At 37.6% G+C, this 15,452-nt stretch overlaps 1 protein-coding gene across 1 annotated transcript; it reads left to right on the forward strand.

Moving 5' to 3' along the window:
* Positions 1-638: 638 nt before the first annotated feature.
* Positions 639-14,321, forward strand: sdha (succinate dehydrogenase complex, subunit A, flavoprotein (Fp)). The gene is made up of 15 exons (XM_082185235.1): positions 639-768; positions 1,967-2,050; positions 2,259-2,420; positions 4,283-4,426; positions 4,608-4,772; positions 4,849-4,997; positions 6,984-7,108; positions 7,437-7,605; positions 7,770-7,965; positions 8,821-8,992; positions 9,865-9,983; positions 10,155-10,266; positions 10,953-11,083; positions 12,733-12,846; positions 13,684-14,321. Exons 1-15 carry the CDS (start codon positions 709-711, stop codon positions 13,768-13,770), a joined length of 1,989 nt encoding a protein of 662 aa, XP_082041361.1. The 5' UTR covers positions 639-708; the 3' UTR covers positions 13,771-14,321.
* The last annotated feature ends 1,131 nt before the right edge of the window (positions 14,322-15,452 follow it).

Genomic DNA, 15,452 nt, shown 5'->3' on the forward strand with positions numbered 1-15,452 from the left:
AATTATTGGTACGGTCCTCACTGAAGCTGGGAAACTGGTAGGCGATGTCCGATTCGTGAATCATTCGAACCGATTCGTTCTTTTGAATAGGATCTTCAATCAGTTGTTTGAGCTCCCGGTTGAACTTGAGCCTTTGTATTTGCTCTGCATGTAACAACCTTTACTGCAATCACGTTTTAAATTAAAGTAATGATGTTCAATTCTGTGTTTATTATTATTATTATTAAGTATCAATTTATCAAGATAAATAAATCACATTATTTCCGATTTGTTTTATCATTCACTGTATAGTAAGCACTTATACTTATTTTAAATTAATATCGTTTGTTTTTGTAGGTATAACAGTTGACAGAGACAGACCAGACCCATTCACGAAGCAGACCGAACCGAACCCTAACTGAATAAGCTTCGAACGATCAGCGAAATTAAAGTAAGAGTATTTGAAGTGAGGATTTGGCTGATGTTGCGAAAAGTTCAACGACTTTTCTTTCTTTTTTTAAAAAAAACAGGTGGGCAACAAACTTATAAAAAAATAAATAAAAAAAAAACGAATCGATTACACTGCAGTAGGGAAAAGACTCACCAAATCTTTTTAACTGTTCGAAAGAACCGATTCGTGGAAATGAGTCGGACTTCCCTTACCCCTTACATCACAGGGTACACGAGCTCCATACACACACATAGGCGTTTTAGACAGAATTGAGCAACATGGCTGCAGTGTGCGCTGCCTCCCGTGTCCTCGGCAAAAAGATTGTATCATCTAAAGCTGTAAGTCCTCTCAGATCTTGGGCATTCTTTCTATTGTAATGGTATTTAGTCTTTGCATGCCGAGAGTTAAATTGTTTTATACTGTGATGACGCTGTAATCTATTGTAGTCTGTTATGTGTTGGTTTTGTAACCATCACTTGCTGTGTTAGGTAACACTGTTACATAGTCTCAGTGTCTTTGTTATATGAGTGAACGCATTATATGATACTGCTTTATTTATGGAGCTTATCCTTTTTTCAGTAATACTTAAGAGTTTTAAACCTAATGTAATGTGTAATTTCATAGAAGTGAAGTTTATATGTTTTGTAATCATGGATCTATTGAAGGTCAAGCTGGCAGCGTTAGCATTAGCCATGCGATACTGGAAGTTCATGTTATTATCGTGAATTCTTCTGAAGTGTTTGAATGCATGATTTTTATTTCATTTCTCATTGATTATGAGAATAAAAACAGACGACTATGAAAGTTGAATTTAGAATTGTGGCTGGCTAGTGTTATTACATACATAACTGACAGCTACAGTCACCTGTTAAAGTTTGTGGATGTGTTATGGCAATGTGTCCTACTAATCATAAACATACACAAGCACAGCAAATGGGTTTATCTTATAAGTCTACAATATAACTGCTCAACCTATATTTTGTTAAAATAAAACACAATAATCAGATATCTCACTGTTATGTCACCGATAAAGACCAGCTTACATTTGAGTGCTGTCACTATCTGTATTATATTGCAGTGATGTTTTGTTACTAAGAGTGAAATACATTTGTGTGTGTTATTTTTATTAATCGTTTTAGGTTACACTTTATTTTAAGGTGACGTAGTTACATTTTACTTACTCGGATAAGTACTGAGTAATATTAATTAACTACATTAATTAGGGTTTGGTTTAGGTTTAGTTACTTGTAATTATGCATCATTTACTTACATTATGTGTTACTACATCACCTTAAAATATAGTGTTACCTAATTTTATTATACATACAGGGTAAACATTTTTTATAATAATTCAAACAGACAGGAGGTAAAGATGATTATAAATAAATATATACTCAAGAAAATATGAAGGTAAAGCATTGAAATGTAAACGCATAGATAAACATCACAGATATGATTTTGCTTAGGTTTTAAACTATTGCAAATAAATTAAATAAAAAAATAAATTAAACATTTTTGTTGTTCCATCCCATCCAGCTGCCAGCCGTGTGCCAGGCGAGCAACCGCAAATTGCATTTCTCCATCTATGGAAAAAAGGGAGATGCAAAAGTCTCAGATGGTGTAAGTATTTATGCTGCTTCCTTGTTTGGTTTCACCAGGTTTAATTTTGCGTGTAGGATCTGGCATTGGCAATTAAATGCACTAACATTGCAGGCTATTAAGCTTCTGTTGAAATTCAGTTCCAGTCGTCACGTTAAAGAAGCATAACTAGATGTCATAGTTGAGTGGCCTTGTGTGATCAATGTGTTTATGGTATTTGTCTCCTCAGATCTCCACTCAGTATCCAGTAGTAGACCATGAGTTTGATGCTGTGGTGGTGGGAGCCGGTGGCGCAGGGCTTCGTGCCGCTTTCGGTCTGTCGGAGGCCGGCTTCAACACAGCCTGTGTCACCAAACTCTTCCCCACCCGCTCACACACAGTGGCCGCACAGGTTTGGAGATTTCCTCTTGTGTTTCTCATTATTATTATTATTATTATTTAGTAAGAAAAAACAATATGTGTCTCCTATACCCTCTCATATACTGCAACAGCATAACAATTTATCCTCTGGATGTATACTAGTTTTTACAAATCAGGGTTTGCTGATATTTAATTTAGGAACAATTTAGTTTTTTTTGAAAGGACAGTGAATAACATCAAGACTGTAATTAGGGATGTCCCGATCCGATCCACGGCATCGGTATCGTGCCGATACTGGCCCGAAACGCTAGATCGGATATCGGAGGGGAGAAAAAAAATTATCCGATACGATACCTATTAGGGGTGGAACGGTACATGTATTCGTACTGAACGTACGTTCGGTGCATGGATTTACACAGAGAATACACGGTATAAAAATAAATAAAACTCGCGTGCACATTGTTTAATGTAATACGGAACTAACGATACTGTTAGATACGCGCATAGACATATGCGGGTTCTTTAGGGACGGACACCTAATCTGTAGCCCCGCCTTAGCTCTGAACGCGCGTCTATATCGCTTCAAATGCTCGCTTTAGTTTATCATTATACGCGCGCGGCGCGTCCTATTCGCTTTGGATGCGCGAATGGATTCAAACTGTTCAATCATCGAACTAGACGCGAATTTGATGCTCTATTCGCGTTTGGTGTGAATGCAGCAAAATGAACAAGCTGCGATGTCAAGATTGCAATGCTGGAATGTGTGTGTGTGCGTGTCAGAGAGAGAGAGGCACGGGCGCGATCGAAAAACATACTCCGTCATTTTCATACAGGAAAAAGTGTTAAGCCTACTTATATTTGTGTAAAACACAATATTGTGCTTTTGTCAAACTGTAAACTCTTGTCAAACTGTAACTGTCACCCAACCAAAATCTCACACACACACACACACACACACGCTGTTTAAAAGCAAAAATGATCTCATCTTTTGGACATTCATCATATTGCATTGGTTTTCATTTATTGTCCTAAAACAGACTAATCTGTTTATTTTTAATTTACACATTCTACATTGATTAAAAAAGAAAATCAAATGTGTTTTTAAAAGTTGTATTATTTTATACAGAAATAAATTATTTATAATTCAGATGAGAATAAAGTTAAAGTTAATTAAAATTTTAAGGAAACAAATATATTGATCTAAAATATAGCCAATTAATTTTAAATTCATTCAGGTTACCAAACATATCTCAAGGTCTTTTGAATAAAGGGTGGCAGTCTTTCATTATCAGCTGCTGTTGTGGACTTGCTATAAACTGGAGAAGTATTTGTTCTCCATTTGAGTGAGATGTTTTTATGTGGCTAATTGAGCAAAGTGCTTCCATATATTTTATTATTAGTAGTTTTAGTTCAAGAATAAAATAAAAATATCGGATTGATATCGGTATTGGCAAATAGCCAAAGCTGCGACATCGGTATCGTATCGGAAGTGAAAAAGTGGTATCGGGACATCCCTAACTCTAATGCATCAGAATCATGTGGTTTGCTCAGGAAGAGATTGAATGAGAATCAGTCAGTTAGAACGTCTGAGAGCTGTGCAGGGATTTTCAGTTCAAGAAGTCTAAAGTTCACAAGTTCTCAACCTTTGAAACGACACCTCGGATATTCTTACACCACTTTGAAAAAACAAAAGACTTGATACATGTGTTCTAATACAAAATTGACCATGAATTGTGCACTGCCTATTTTTTTTTTAAGATAAAAATAAATAAATATATATGGTCTTTGTAAAGGTTAAAAACATGTTATTTAATCAATTTATTCATAATGGCTCACAGCTTATATATATTCATTTATTTATTTTTAACGTTTATTTCTCCCTTTATGAAAAAGGGTGGGATTAATGCTGCTTTAGGAAACATGGAGGACGACGACTGGCGTTGGCACTTTTATGACACAGTGAAGGGATCTGATTGGCTGGGAGACCAGGATGCCATTCATTACATGACCGAGCAGGCCCCTGCTGCAGTAGTGGAGGTGAGAGATGATCACATGACCTGTCACTGTCATTATTGCTTTGAAAGTATTGAGGAATAATTGGATAAGAAGAATTATTATTGACCTGTTGTTTCCTTCTCTTTAACTCAAACAATACAGTATGACTGATATAGATTGCGATTTCCTCCAATCTCATCAGCGGATGTTATATTTTTTTCAGCTGGAAAACTTTGGTATGCCATTCAGCCGTACCGAGGACGGGAAGATCTATCAGCGTGCCTTTGGAGGTCAGAGTCTGAAGTTTGGTAAAGGAGGTCAGGCTCACAGATGCTGTTGTGTGGCAGACAGGACGGGTCACTCCCTTCTTCACACACTCTATGGACGGGTGAGTGAGATTCTGAAAGTCATAGTGAACTGGAACACCTGTTGAACCCTGTCTAATTGTGTCTGTTGGTGTCTAGTCTCTGAGGTATGATACCAGTTACTTTGTCGAGTATTTTGCCCTGGATCTGCTGATGGAGGATGGAGAGTGTAAGGGAGTCATTGCACTATGCATGGAGGACGGATCCATCCACCGTTTCAGATCCAAGAACACGGTTATTGCCACTGGGTAAGATAAATTATCAAGTTTTCTGTCTCAAGCATTCAGCAGTGTTATTTTTGTATTATTTATATACAGTTAAAGTATAGATTACATAATAAATATAGATTTTACATTTTTAATTTCATTTTTAACAATTTGATGTATTTTAGTGAACTTATAGTACATCTAATATTTATATTATATTTTAATTCAACTCTATTTTAATTAATGAGAACTTTTTAATAAATATTTTGTGTTAGTTAAAGGGATGGTTCGGAGTAAAATCAACCTAGGGTCCTTTGCACCATGACCTCGACCCAAACACCCCTCCAGAAGCCTTTTTTTCCTTGGTAGAACATTATTAAAGTTAGAGATTATTTAGAGATATCAGCCGAATGGCTTAGTGCAGGCGCTAATGGATCCAAGGTTGTTTCTTGTAAATTACCCCAGTAATAATGCCCAGAATGGTACCAAACTTTTACAGTAGTACACATAGGTTCTGTACTCATAAAACGAGGCATTGGGAAGTTTGTAAGTACATCAGGAGTTTATTTAAATAACACTTGCCTGATGGCTTATGCTACCGCTAACCTGGACATCTAAGTGTTAACAACTTAGTGTTAACTAATAATTGTTGCAAACTGGTACTACCAACAAAATATTAGTGCATTCCTGGAACTGGCCGTCGTTACACTACATTCTTATGCATCGCTTGACGCTTTCTGCCAGGACTTTTACGGGCTTTTCCCAAATAACGGAAGTGACCTCGACGTCCGGGTTAGCGGTAGCATAAGCCATCAGGCAAGTGTTATTTAAATAAACTCCTGATTTACTCACAAACTTTCCAATGCCTCGTTTTATGAGTACAGAACCTATTTGTACTACTGTAGAAGTTTGGTACCATTCTGGGCATTATTAGTGGTAACGTTACAGCCTAGGATCCATTTGCGCCTGCACTAAGCCATTCAGTTGATATCTCTAAATAAGCTCTAACTTTAAAGCTGCCGTCGGCAACATTTTTTTGATCATATTCAGTGTAATCGACACTATAATCCGACAGAACAACATAAATAAGGTGGTTTTAGAAAAAAACCCGAGCTTCTAACTCCACCTGGAGCGTGTTATTTGTTTTGCAAAAATCCAGCGCTCCCGCTTCATCAGGTCCAATCAGCGCAGGGGGGTGTGAGATCTGACTGTCAATCACAGGTCGTGCACACGCCACAGATCCCCCCTCACTCGCGCACGTTAATATCACATGCACACGCCACGCCTGAAGTTCGCCTGGAGATTGCATGAAGCGTGATGGCGGAGAGAAAATCTACTAACAAGCTTCCAATTCCTCGGTTATTGCTATCTATGGATAGATTAGCCAGGGCAGCCTACCTCCGAGTCCATGGTGTTGATAGATGCTGAAGAGACGGACGCGTTCACAGAAAATCAGGTACACACGCACAGTGACGCACTGACGAGCACGACCTCGATGGGAGGGTGCTCGCTGGTAGTGGGGGAGGGGCATGAGAGTTGTAAACATTCAAAATTTTGGCTAATCGACCCAATCTGCCAGACTTGCCGACGGCAGCTTTAATAATGTTCAACCAAGAGAAAAAAAGGCTTCTGGGGGGGTGTTTGGCTCGAGGTCATGTTGCAAAGGACCCTAGGTTGATTTTACTCCGAACCATCCCTTTAACAGCAGTAACATTAGTATTCAAAGGCTTTTCAAAAAGCTTTTTCTTCCAGTTGTTATTAATTGCATCTTTTAAGTTTGATTGGTTGTTTGTTCACCAAAATTTATAATACATTTTTTTTTATTAGAATCTATATTTTTTAATGACAAAACTATAATTATTATTGTAAAAATCATTTATTTGTAATATTTATATAATTGCATATTTGATTTATAATTTAATTATTTATGTAATTATTATTGGTAAAGTATGAGGTTGTACATATTATTAATACAGCGTGTGTTTTTACAACATGCAAATAAAGATATTTATCAAATTTTCTCTGCAGTGGTTATGGCCGCACATACTTCAGCTGTACATCAGCCCATACGAGCACAGGAGACGGTAATGCCATGGTGACACGTGCGGGTCTGCCCTGCCAGGATCTTGAATTTGTTCAGTTCCACCCCACAGGTAAGTTTCTTTCTTTTATAAGCCTGGAAAAGTTCTCTAGGTTACTTTCACTGTCAAAGCATCATAAATCTTTGCCACCGATTGTGAAGAAATGGTTTACTCAAGTTGCTACTTCAGTATAGTCTCACATGTCACATTACTTTTGTTTATCTGTTATCTAGCTAGTAGTTATATATTACATGTATGGTTATACTATTTCTTTGCTGTGTTTACATGCATCTATGTTGATACATGATGATCTGAGTTATAAATATTCATCCCCTTTCTTCCAGATGCCTTCAGCCAACCTGTGACTGGTTTTAAATGACCTATGATGTAATCCCCTTAGGTATCTATGGAGCCGGTTGCCTGATCACAGAGGGTTGCCGTGGAGAGGGAGGAATCTTAATCAATAGTGAAGGCGAGAGGTTCATGGAACGTTATGCGCCCAATGCCAAAGATTTGGCCTCTAGGGATGTGGTCTCACGGTCCATGACCATTGAGATCAGAGAAGGAAGGTATAAAATACTTAATTTTTTCTATAATAATAATCTGCTATTTTGCTGCTTATATAATGAATCGCAAGTTTTATTTTTCACTTCACTTGCACAGTACATGATTGATTGAAAAATGTTATGTTGTTAACTTTCTAAAAAAAGAGTTTCCCCCATGTTTCCACCAGAGGTGTTGGGCCAGATAAAGACCACGTCCACCTGCAGCTCCATCATCTTCCACCCCAGCAGCTCGCCGCTCGCCTGCCCGGCATCTCTGAAACCGCCATGATCTTTGCTGGAGTGGACGTCACAAAAGAGCCCATCCCAGTGTTACCCACCGTCCACTACAACATGGGCGGCATCCCCACCAACTTCAAGGGACAGGTATTCCGCCCATTTTCACCATCACTTTAATTACCGCTCATCTTAGGTTAGGAATTGGAACAAACTCCGAACCCTTAAATTAGGGTTCAGTTAGCGATTTCTGAGAAACGCTGTTGAAAATGGATCAGACCGAGCAGCACAACACACTTGTAGCCAATCAGCAGTAGGGGGCGTGTCCTCTCGTGATGAGGGAGGAGAGAGAGGGAGCAAGAGGGAGATTTGAAGAAAGACTGTAGACAGAGAGATGGCTGAGAGACATTACAAAAGAGAAAAGGTCAGAGGAATATCACTGGAAAAAGAAGGGTTATGATCAGGCAAGAGCTTTAGGACCCACATTAATATTAGAAAAGCTTTTCAGTGCTGGAGAGATCTCGTTTAATGCAACAAAATATTTATATTTCCAATAAATGCTGTATGTATCACAGATTCCACAAAAATATTAAGCAAAACAACAAATGTTTTCAACATTAAGAATCATAAGAAATGTTTCTTTTCTTGAGCACCAAATCGGCATATTAGAATGATTTCTGATGGATAATGTGACACTGAAGACTGGTGTATTAAATTATAAAATTCAGCTATTCCATTATAGAAAAAATTATAATTTTTAATGTAAATTGTAATAATATTTCACAATATTACTCTTTTAATGTATTTTCGACCAAATATGCCTTGATGAGCATTAGAGACTTCTTTCACAATCATGAAAAATGTTAGTGACCCCAAACTTTTGAAAGATACTGCAAGTGTACATTAATATTACATTTGATTAATTAAACACAAATGTTACTGCCACTGTTTCCATTCTACACTTATGAGAACATAATGCTAATATCCTCTCTGTAATCTTCGCAGGTCATCACCTATCAGGATGGAGAGGATAAGGTGGTGCCAGGCCTGTACGCCTGTGGCGAGGCCGGCTGTGCATCGGTGCATGGTGCCAACCGCCTGGGCGCCAACTCACTGCTGGATCTCGTTGTGTTTGGACGCGCTTGTGCCCTGACTATTGCTGAAGTAAACACTCCAGGTAGCTTCATAACACTCAGAAATCATGAAGGAATGCTCCAAATTGAAGAGTGCCCTTTATTAGACACGACGAATGGAGTTTAAGGCATTATAAAGTCATTTATTTATATATATATATTTTTAAAACTATTAAAGGGGTGGTATAATGCCCTTTTCACAAGATGTAAAATATTTGATGTCCCCAGAGTGTGTATGTGAAGTTTTAGCTCAAAATACCCCACAGATATTTTTATATAGCATGTTAAAATTGTCACTTTTTGAGGGTGAGCAAAAACGCACCGTTTTCGTGTCTGTTCCTTTAAATGCAAATGAGCTGCTGCTCCCAGCACAGAGGGCGGAGCTTCAACAGCTTGTGTCCTTTTACCTGACATGCACTGAAAATTTCAAAAACTCTTAGCCTTTTATGTTCAAACCGGAGTCAGACAATGATGGAGAGACTCAAGAAGAAGTGACAACATGCTATAGGACATTTGTAAATGGTTAGTTGATGAATTTATGTAGCTTATGTGTAGTTATCTTCTAGTCATTGATTAGCATATTGTGTCATGATAACCTATAAATCGCATTCCCGGGGGCGGGGTTTATGTAAATGTTATGGTTTGTGATGTCACTAACCCAGGAGGAAGATTGTGTAGTCTCTACCAGCCGTTTGTTGTAGTCCTTAAAAAGCAATTTCTTTAAAATAAAATATCTCCCTTTGCTTTGAACTTTGAGCATTGTAACTTTGCGGATGTTGTTTATGCTCAAACAGCAACTATACACACTAACTAAAGTTAGAAAAGTGAAATCATAATCAACCACCCCTTTAATACTGTTTAATAGTATTCTACAAACTATTAAAAAATGTTGTGATATTTTTATCCTGTCACATAGGAGAGAAGCTTTCCCCTCTGAAACCCAATGCAGGAGAGGCATCTGTCTCCAATCTGGACAATATCCGTTTTGCTAACGGCAGTACCAGAACCTCAGAAATCAGGCTCAACATGCAGAAGGCACGTCACCTCACTGGAGTGCTTTAGTTCCTAAAAGAAATGCAATATTTATAGACTGATCAAATAGCAATTTGACTGTTTAGACTTTTGAAGCCTCATCTTATGATCTCCAGTGGTCATTATTATATCTTCATTTTAATTTAATTTCTGTTTTCTGTTTTTCTTCCTCAGACCATGCAGACTCACGCTGCCGTGTTCCGCACAGGAGACGTCCTGAAGGAGGGTTGTGAAAAGATGGACTCCATTTACAAGTCGCTGGATGACATCAAGACATTTGACAGAGGTCAGAGAAGACTGGCACGGGAGAAATTAAATCAATTAAAAATAAAATCAATTAAAAAACATACACTACAGCTCAAAAGTTTGGGGTCACTAATATCTTTAAGATAAGAAATGAATACTTTTTTACACCAAGGATGCATTACATTGATCAAAAGTGACAGTAAAGACATTTATAATGTGACAAAAGATCATTTGAAATAAATGCTGTTCTTTTGAACTTTCTATTCATGAAAGAATCTTGAGTAAATGTATCACGGTTTCCACATAACTATTTAGCAGTTTTTTTAACATTTAAAATAAGAAATGTTTTTTGAGCAGCAAATCAACATATTAGAATGATTTCTCAAGGATCATGTGACACTGAAGACTGGAGTAATGATGCTGAAAATTCAGCTTTGCATCACATTAAAATGGAAAATTTTACATTTTTCAAAATGTAATAATATGTCTCAATTGTTTTTATATTTGTTCAAATATATACTGCCTTGATCAGCATAAGAGAATAAAAAAAAATGGACCCCAAACTAGCCAGTCTATTTGCTAATGAGAAATTTTTAGAATTAGAATGGGAGTTTAGAAACTTTGAATTTCGCTGTTCATTTGATAATCTTCATTACTGTACAAAAAGGTTGTGTTATCTCTGGTTCTTATAGCATTGTACACTAAATTCATCTTTTATGTCTTCAGGCATTGTGTGGAACACTGATCTGGTGGAAACTCTGGAGCTGCAGAATCTGATGTTGAACGGAGTGCAGACGATCGTCTCTGCTGAGGCCCGTAAAGAGAGCAGGGGCGCTCACGCTCGCGAGGACTTTAAGGTCAGCTTTCTGAAACCAGCATGCTTCTCTAAGGACAACAATATTTTGTACCATTAACAGAGCCATAATAAAGTTCTTTGATTTTTGTTAGGGATGTCCCGATCAGGTTTTTTTGCCCTCGAGTCCGAGTCCGAGTCATTTGATTTTGAGTATCTACCGATACCGAGTCCCGATCCGATACTTCTATAATACATAAAAAAAGAATAAAGAAGAGCGAAAAAATAGATCCAGGATGTTCCTTATTTTTTATTTAATTCACCTTATTTTAACATTCAACAACTCTGTTAACAAACAGAGCACTTCTGTGAGGTAGCTTGAACAATCAAGTCATAAATAACATAAATTCTTTACTTTTGGACTTTAGTGCAACAGTAAATATAAAAAAGTCTAATATATAAACAAATAGCACCTCAACTTAAAATACCCGGCAGGCATGTAAACAAATAAAATATAAAAGTGCCACAGTGTTTGCAAAGCCAGTAATGTGCTTTTAGGAACAGCACTCCTACTCTTACGCCGGTTTCACACTGCACGCGTTAGCAGAGTATTTTAACATGGGATTTTTCGCCGCCCATGTTAACAGATTAGACAGAGCATTCACACCGCACGCAGAGGCGGCGCGACAGTGCGTTGCAGAGCAGAAGCAGCAGTGCCGCGATCGTTTCGGCGCCGAGTCTATTTTTGCTTGATCATGGCCAAAATACACCGCAGTTTTATCCAAAAAGTGCATTGATGATATCTATTGTGTTTAAAACAGTCAATCAAATGACCAACAGCAATTTAAAAAGAAAACAAATGTCCAAAAACAAACTTGTTGCCAGAACAATAAAAACAAAGATGAACCAAAAGTTATATAAATGAAATTATTAATAAAATAAGCTTCTTGACAAGTCTTTTCTCTTAAATGTATTTGAAAACGAAAGAAAGCAATGCCAACTTATCCATTATAGAGTACTCTGTCTGTACACAACCCGCGGTTCAGCAAAACGCGCGTGTCCTGCTCCTGCTCACCATACGCACTGCTCCTGCGCTGCTTACGCTCTGCTCGCGTGCAGTGTGAAACCGGCGTAACTCTGTGCCACCGCATAACTATAGATGTGTTAAAAAATAATGAGAATATATATACATATCCCATCCGAGTCCTGATCGGGAGGTAAAGTCCGATTCCGATCGAGTCTGAAAACACGTGATCGGGCCTGATTTCCGATCACATGATCGGATCGGGACATCCCTAATTTTTGTGCTCTGTACATTTTTGTCTAACTTTGACATCTTATCTATTATAAAATAGAACAGGGATGGGCAACTTCGGTCACTGTCCTACAGAGTTTAGCTCCAACCCTGAAAAAATCACCTGCCTGTAATTTTGTAGTAATCCTGAGGACCTTGATTAGCTTGTTCAGGTGTGTTTGATTAGGGTTGAAGCTAAACTCTGTAGGACAGTGGCCCTCCAGGACCGAAGTTGCCCATCCCTGAAATAGAATATAGTGCATAGTACAGTAGTGTATTCATTGACATGGAATGTTGTTGCTTTCAGTCATTTGTAATCTGGTTTTGCAGCTTTGTAGGAATCATAGTGTTAAAGACACAACTGTCATGTTGATAATGTTTGTGTTTTTAATGTTTCTGTTTCCTTGTTCTTGTAACAGGACCGTGTGGATGAGTATGACTATTCCAAACCCCTGCAGGGACAAGTGAAGAAGCCTTATGAACAGCACTGGAGGAAACACACACTGTCCTACGTGGATCCCAAGACAGGAAAGGTAAATAAATAATGGATTCGGTTCCTTTGTTCACATTTAAAGTGCCTCTGAATATTAACTTTCGTGCAGTTTGTTATATAGCTGTTTGTGAATGTAAAATGTTTTAAAGATCAAAGTGCATGACAAATAAAGTTATGTTCTTAAAAAAGAATCGATTCTGAACTGCTGAAACGAGTAGTCAGGAATTCCGGTCTCATTTCCTGTTACGTCCCTACATAACAATGTAACAAATTTGCATCATGCCAGACTATTGTCTTCATTGGCTGCTCATGAGCAACGTCTACTTTGACCCTCAAACACTCAAGATGTAGCTGAGACTGGAAGAGTTTGGTTTGTGTTATCAACATGTCGAGAAGACGCTGTTTTCAGCGCCGTGAATCCACTTTGCATGCTCTTAAAAAGGATAAGGACTCATGCTGGAATTGTTCGTATTACTGTGTATCAAGTGCTGAGGAAGCCTCTGGAGCTGAAATCCAGATATGGTAATGAGCATATCGTTTCTGACACATGCTTTAAGCAGTAGACCAATCACAACAGACTGGGCCGTCTGACCAATCAGAGAAGAGAAAGCTTACGGTAAGGAGGGTTTTGGAGAGACTGAATCTCGAACAAACTGTTCTCAGGCTCTTTGAGAAATGAGGTGATGTGCAATGTAAAATATGAGAAAATTAAAGTGTTTTTGACCTTTGATGCATGTAAACCTATTGTAGTAGATCTCCAAAACAAAATGAGAAACCTTTAAAATAGCATAAAAGGGGCACTTTAAATTTATCTTGTCTGCATAAAGGAAGAAAACATCCATTCGTATGAGCTAACATGAACAAATGTGTGTTTTAGGTTACTCTGGAATACAGACCTGTGATTGACCACTCTCTGAACGCAGAAGAATGTGCTGCCATTCCCCCTGCTATCCGTTCCTATTAAACACATCCTGGTATACCCCAGCTGACTCCGCCCTTTTGCTTATTTATAATCAGCCAATAAATAAATGAAGGAATATCTTGCGTTTGACAGGCTACACTTCATTTAAATGTGATCACAAAACCACTCAAAACCACAAAACCACAAATATCAGAGCAAATGACAAGCTACAGTAGTCAGACTTCCTGTTAAAGTAACTGTTCTGTTAACAATAACGGCTGTGTGATATTGCTTTATTCTCTGAAACGCTTCCATCACATTTGCTCTACACGTGCTGGCAAGTAAATCAATAAATATTTAATACTTAAATGTTGAATTCTTGTCATATTGCAGTCAAGAAGTACTTGCACCTTGTGGAAAATAAATTTAAGTAGTTAGCTCCTTGCTTAACGATTTGTGGTGCTAATGTAATGTCCGGTTTCACATGTATTTGACCTGGTGACCTTTGCTTCTCAAATATACTCACAACTCATCTGAATGTAAAGTTCTGTATATCTTGCATGTTCTGTTTTGTAGGTTCTGTTTAAACTCAATAAAGATGAACCGGGCTATAATGATTGTGTCTATGATATTGACTGACATGTTTTGGTGTTCACTAGAGATAGAATTTAATGCATTACAAGTAACGTGAGTTAGGTAATCAGATTACTTTTTTCAAGTAACTAGTAAAGTCAAGCATTACTTTTACATTTACAACAAAATATCTGAGTTACTTTTTAAAATAAGTAACGGAAAGTTATTTGACTGACAGCTCTCCTTTCCCCATGTTATCCCTGATATGAACTCACCATCTGGAAGGTATAGAACTCTCCGTTATAAACGGAACCGGTTTAAAAACTATTTTGTGCTGGTATCAATTAGACTGTTGAACATGGATTAGCGACGTCTGTGCGTGACAAATTTCCCTATCAGGGACAATAAAGTATATTTCATGTCATGTTAAGAGAAATCGGGAGAAAGTGCAGAGGCGTCGTGTGTGTGCTATGTGCATTCGACGGTCCAATTCAACCATACTAATAAGCAAAAATGACTTTAGATTTTTTTTTTTTTTTATTGCTGAAGTAAGAGTGTTTATCTTTCTTCTCCTGGGTCCTACTATTCTGCATTTCAGAATGACAGCACATCTGAAAGGTTTGTTTGAGTTGTGCAGTTGTGTAACACAACTATCCGAGAATCAAAAGTAATTACATTGCAATTAAATCTAAATGCATGTATGTTTGCCTGTAGTAGAGGACTCTTGCCTGTGGATGGCAGCTGAGTTCACTGAAAAGCTTAGGCACTAGTTATCTTGGCAAACTTCAGTGGCAAGATTGTGTTCGTTTATTTACACACCATTTTGGAAAACATAGTATATGGAGATAAATGAAGACTTAACATGATGAATAAGTGTGAGGGACAAACCAGAGTGTTCATATAGACATGCTATGATGTGTGAACACATTATCATTCTGTCAAACAAAAGACTTAGTAGTTTAGATGCACCAATTATGTATTTTTACATTATTGAAATGTAAGCCGCTGCTTAAAATGGGTGGGGTCGGTGAGATTTATTCATGTTTTTAAAGAAGTCAAGAAGTCTTTTATGCTCATCAAGTGCATTTATTTGATTAAAATACAGTAAATTCAGTCTCACATGATCCTTCAGAATATGTTCAAATATGTTGAAAAGTTTTGCTACCAAATAT

Source organism: Leuciscus leuciscus (assembly GCF_965113295.1).
Source record: "Leuciscus leuciscus genome assembly, chromosome: 12".
Lineage (NCBI taxonomy): Eukaryota > Metazoa > Chordata > Actinopteri > Cypriniformes > Leuciscidae > Leuciscus > Leuciscus leuciscus.

Bases quoted from the DNA above. Each gene is read 5' to 3' on its own strand.
- sdha (XM_082185235.1), top strand. From the start codon at position 709: ATGGCTGCAGTGTGCGCTGCCTCCCGTGTCCTCGGCAAAAAGATTGTA. The intron at 2,051-2,258 runs GTAAGTATTTAT...TTGTCTCCTCAG, and splicing joins ATGCAAAAGTCTCAGATGGT to ATCTCCACTCAGTATCCAGT. The intron at 4,773-4,848 runs GTGAGTGAGATT...GTTGGTGTCTAG, and splicing joins TTCACACACTCTATGGACGG to TCTCTGAGGTATGATACCAG.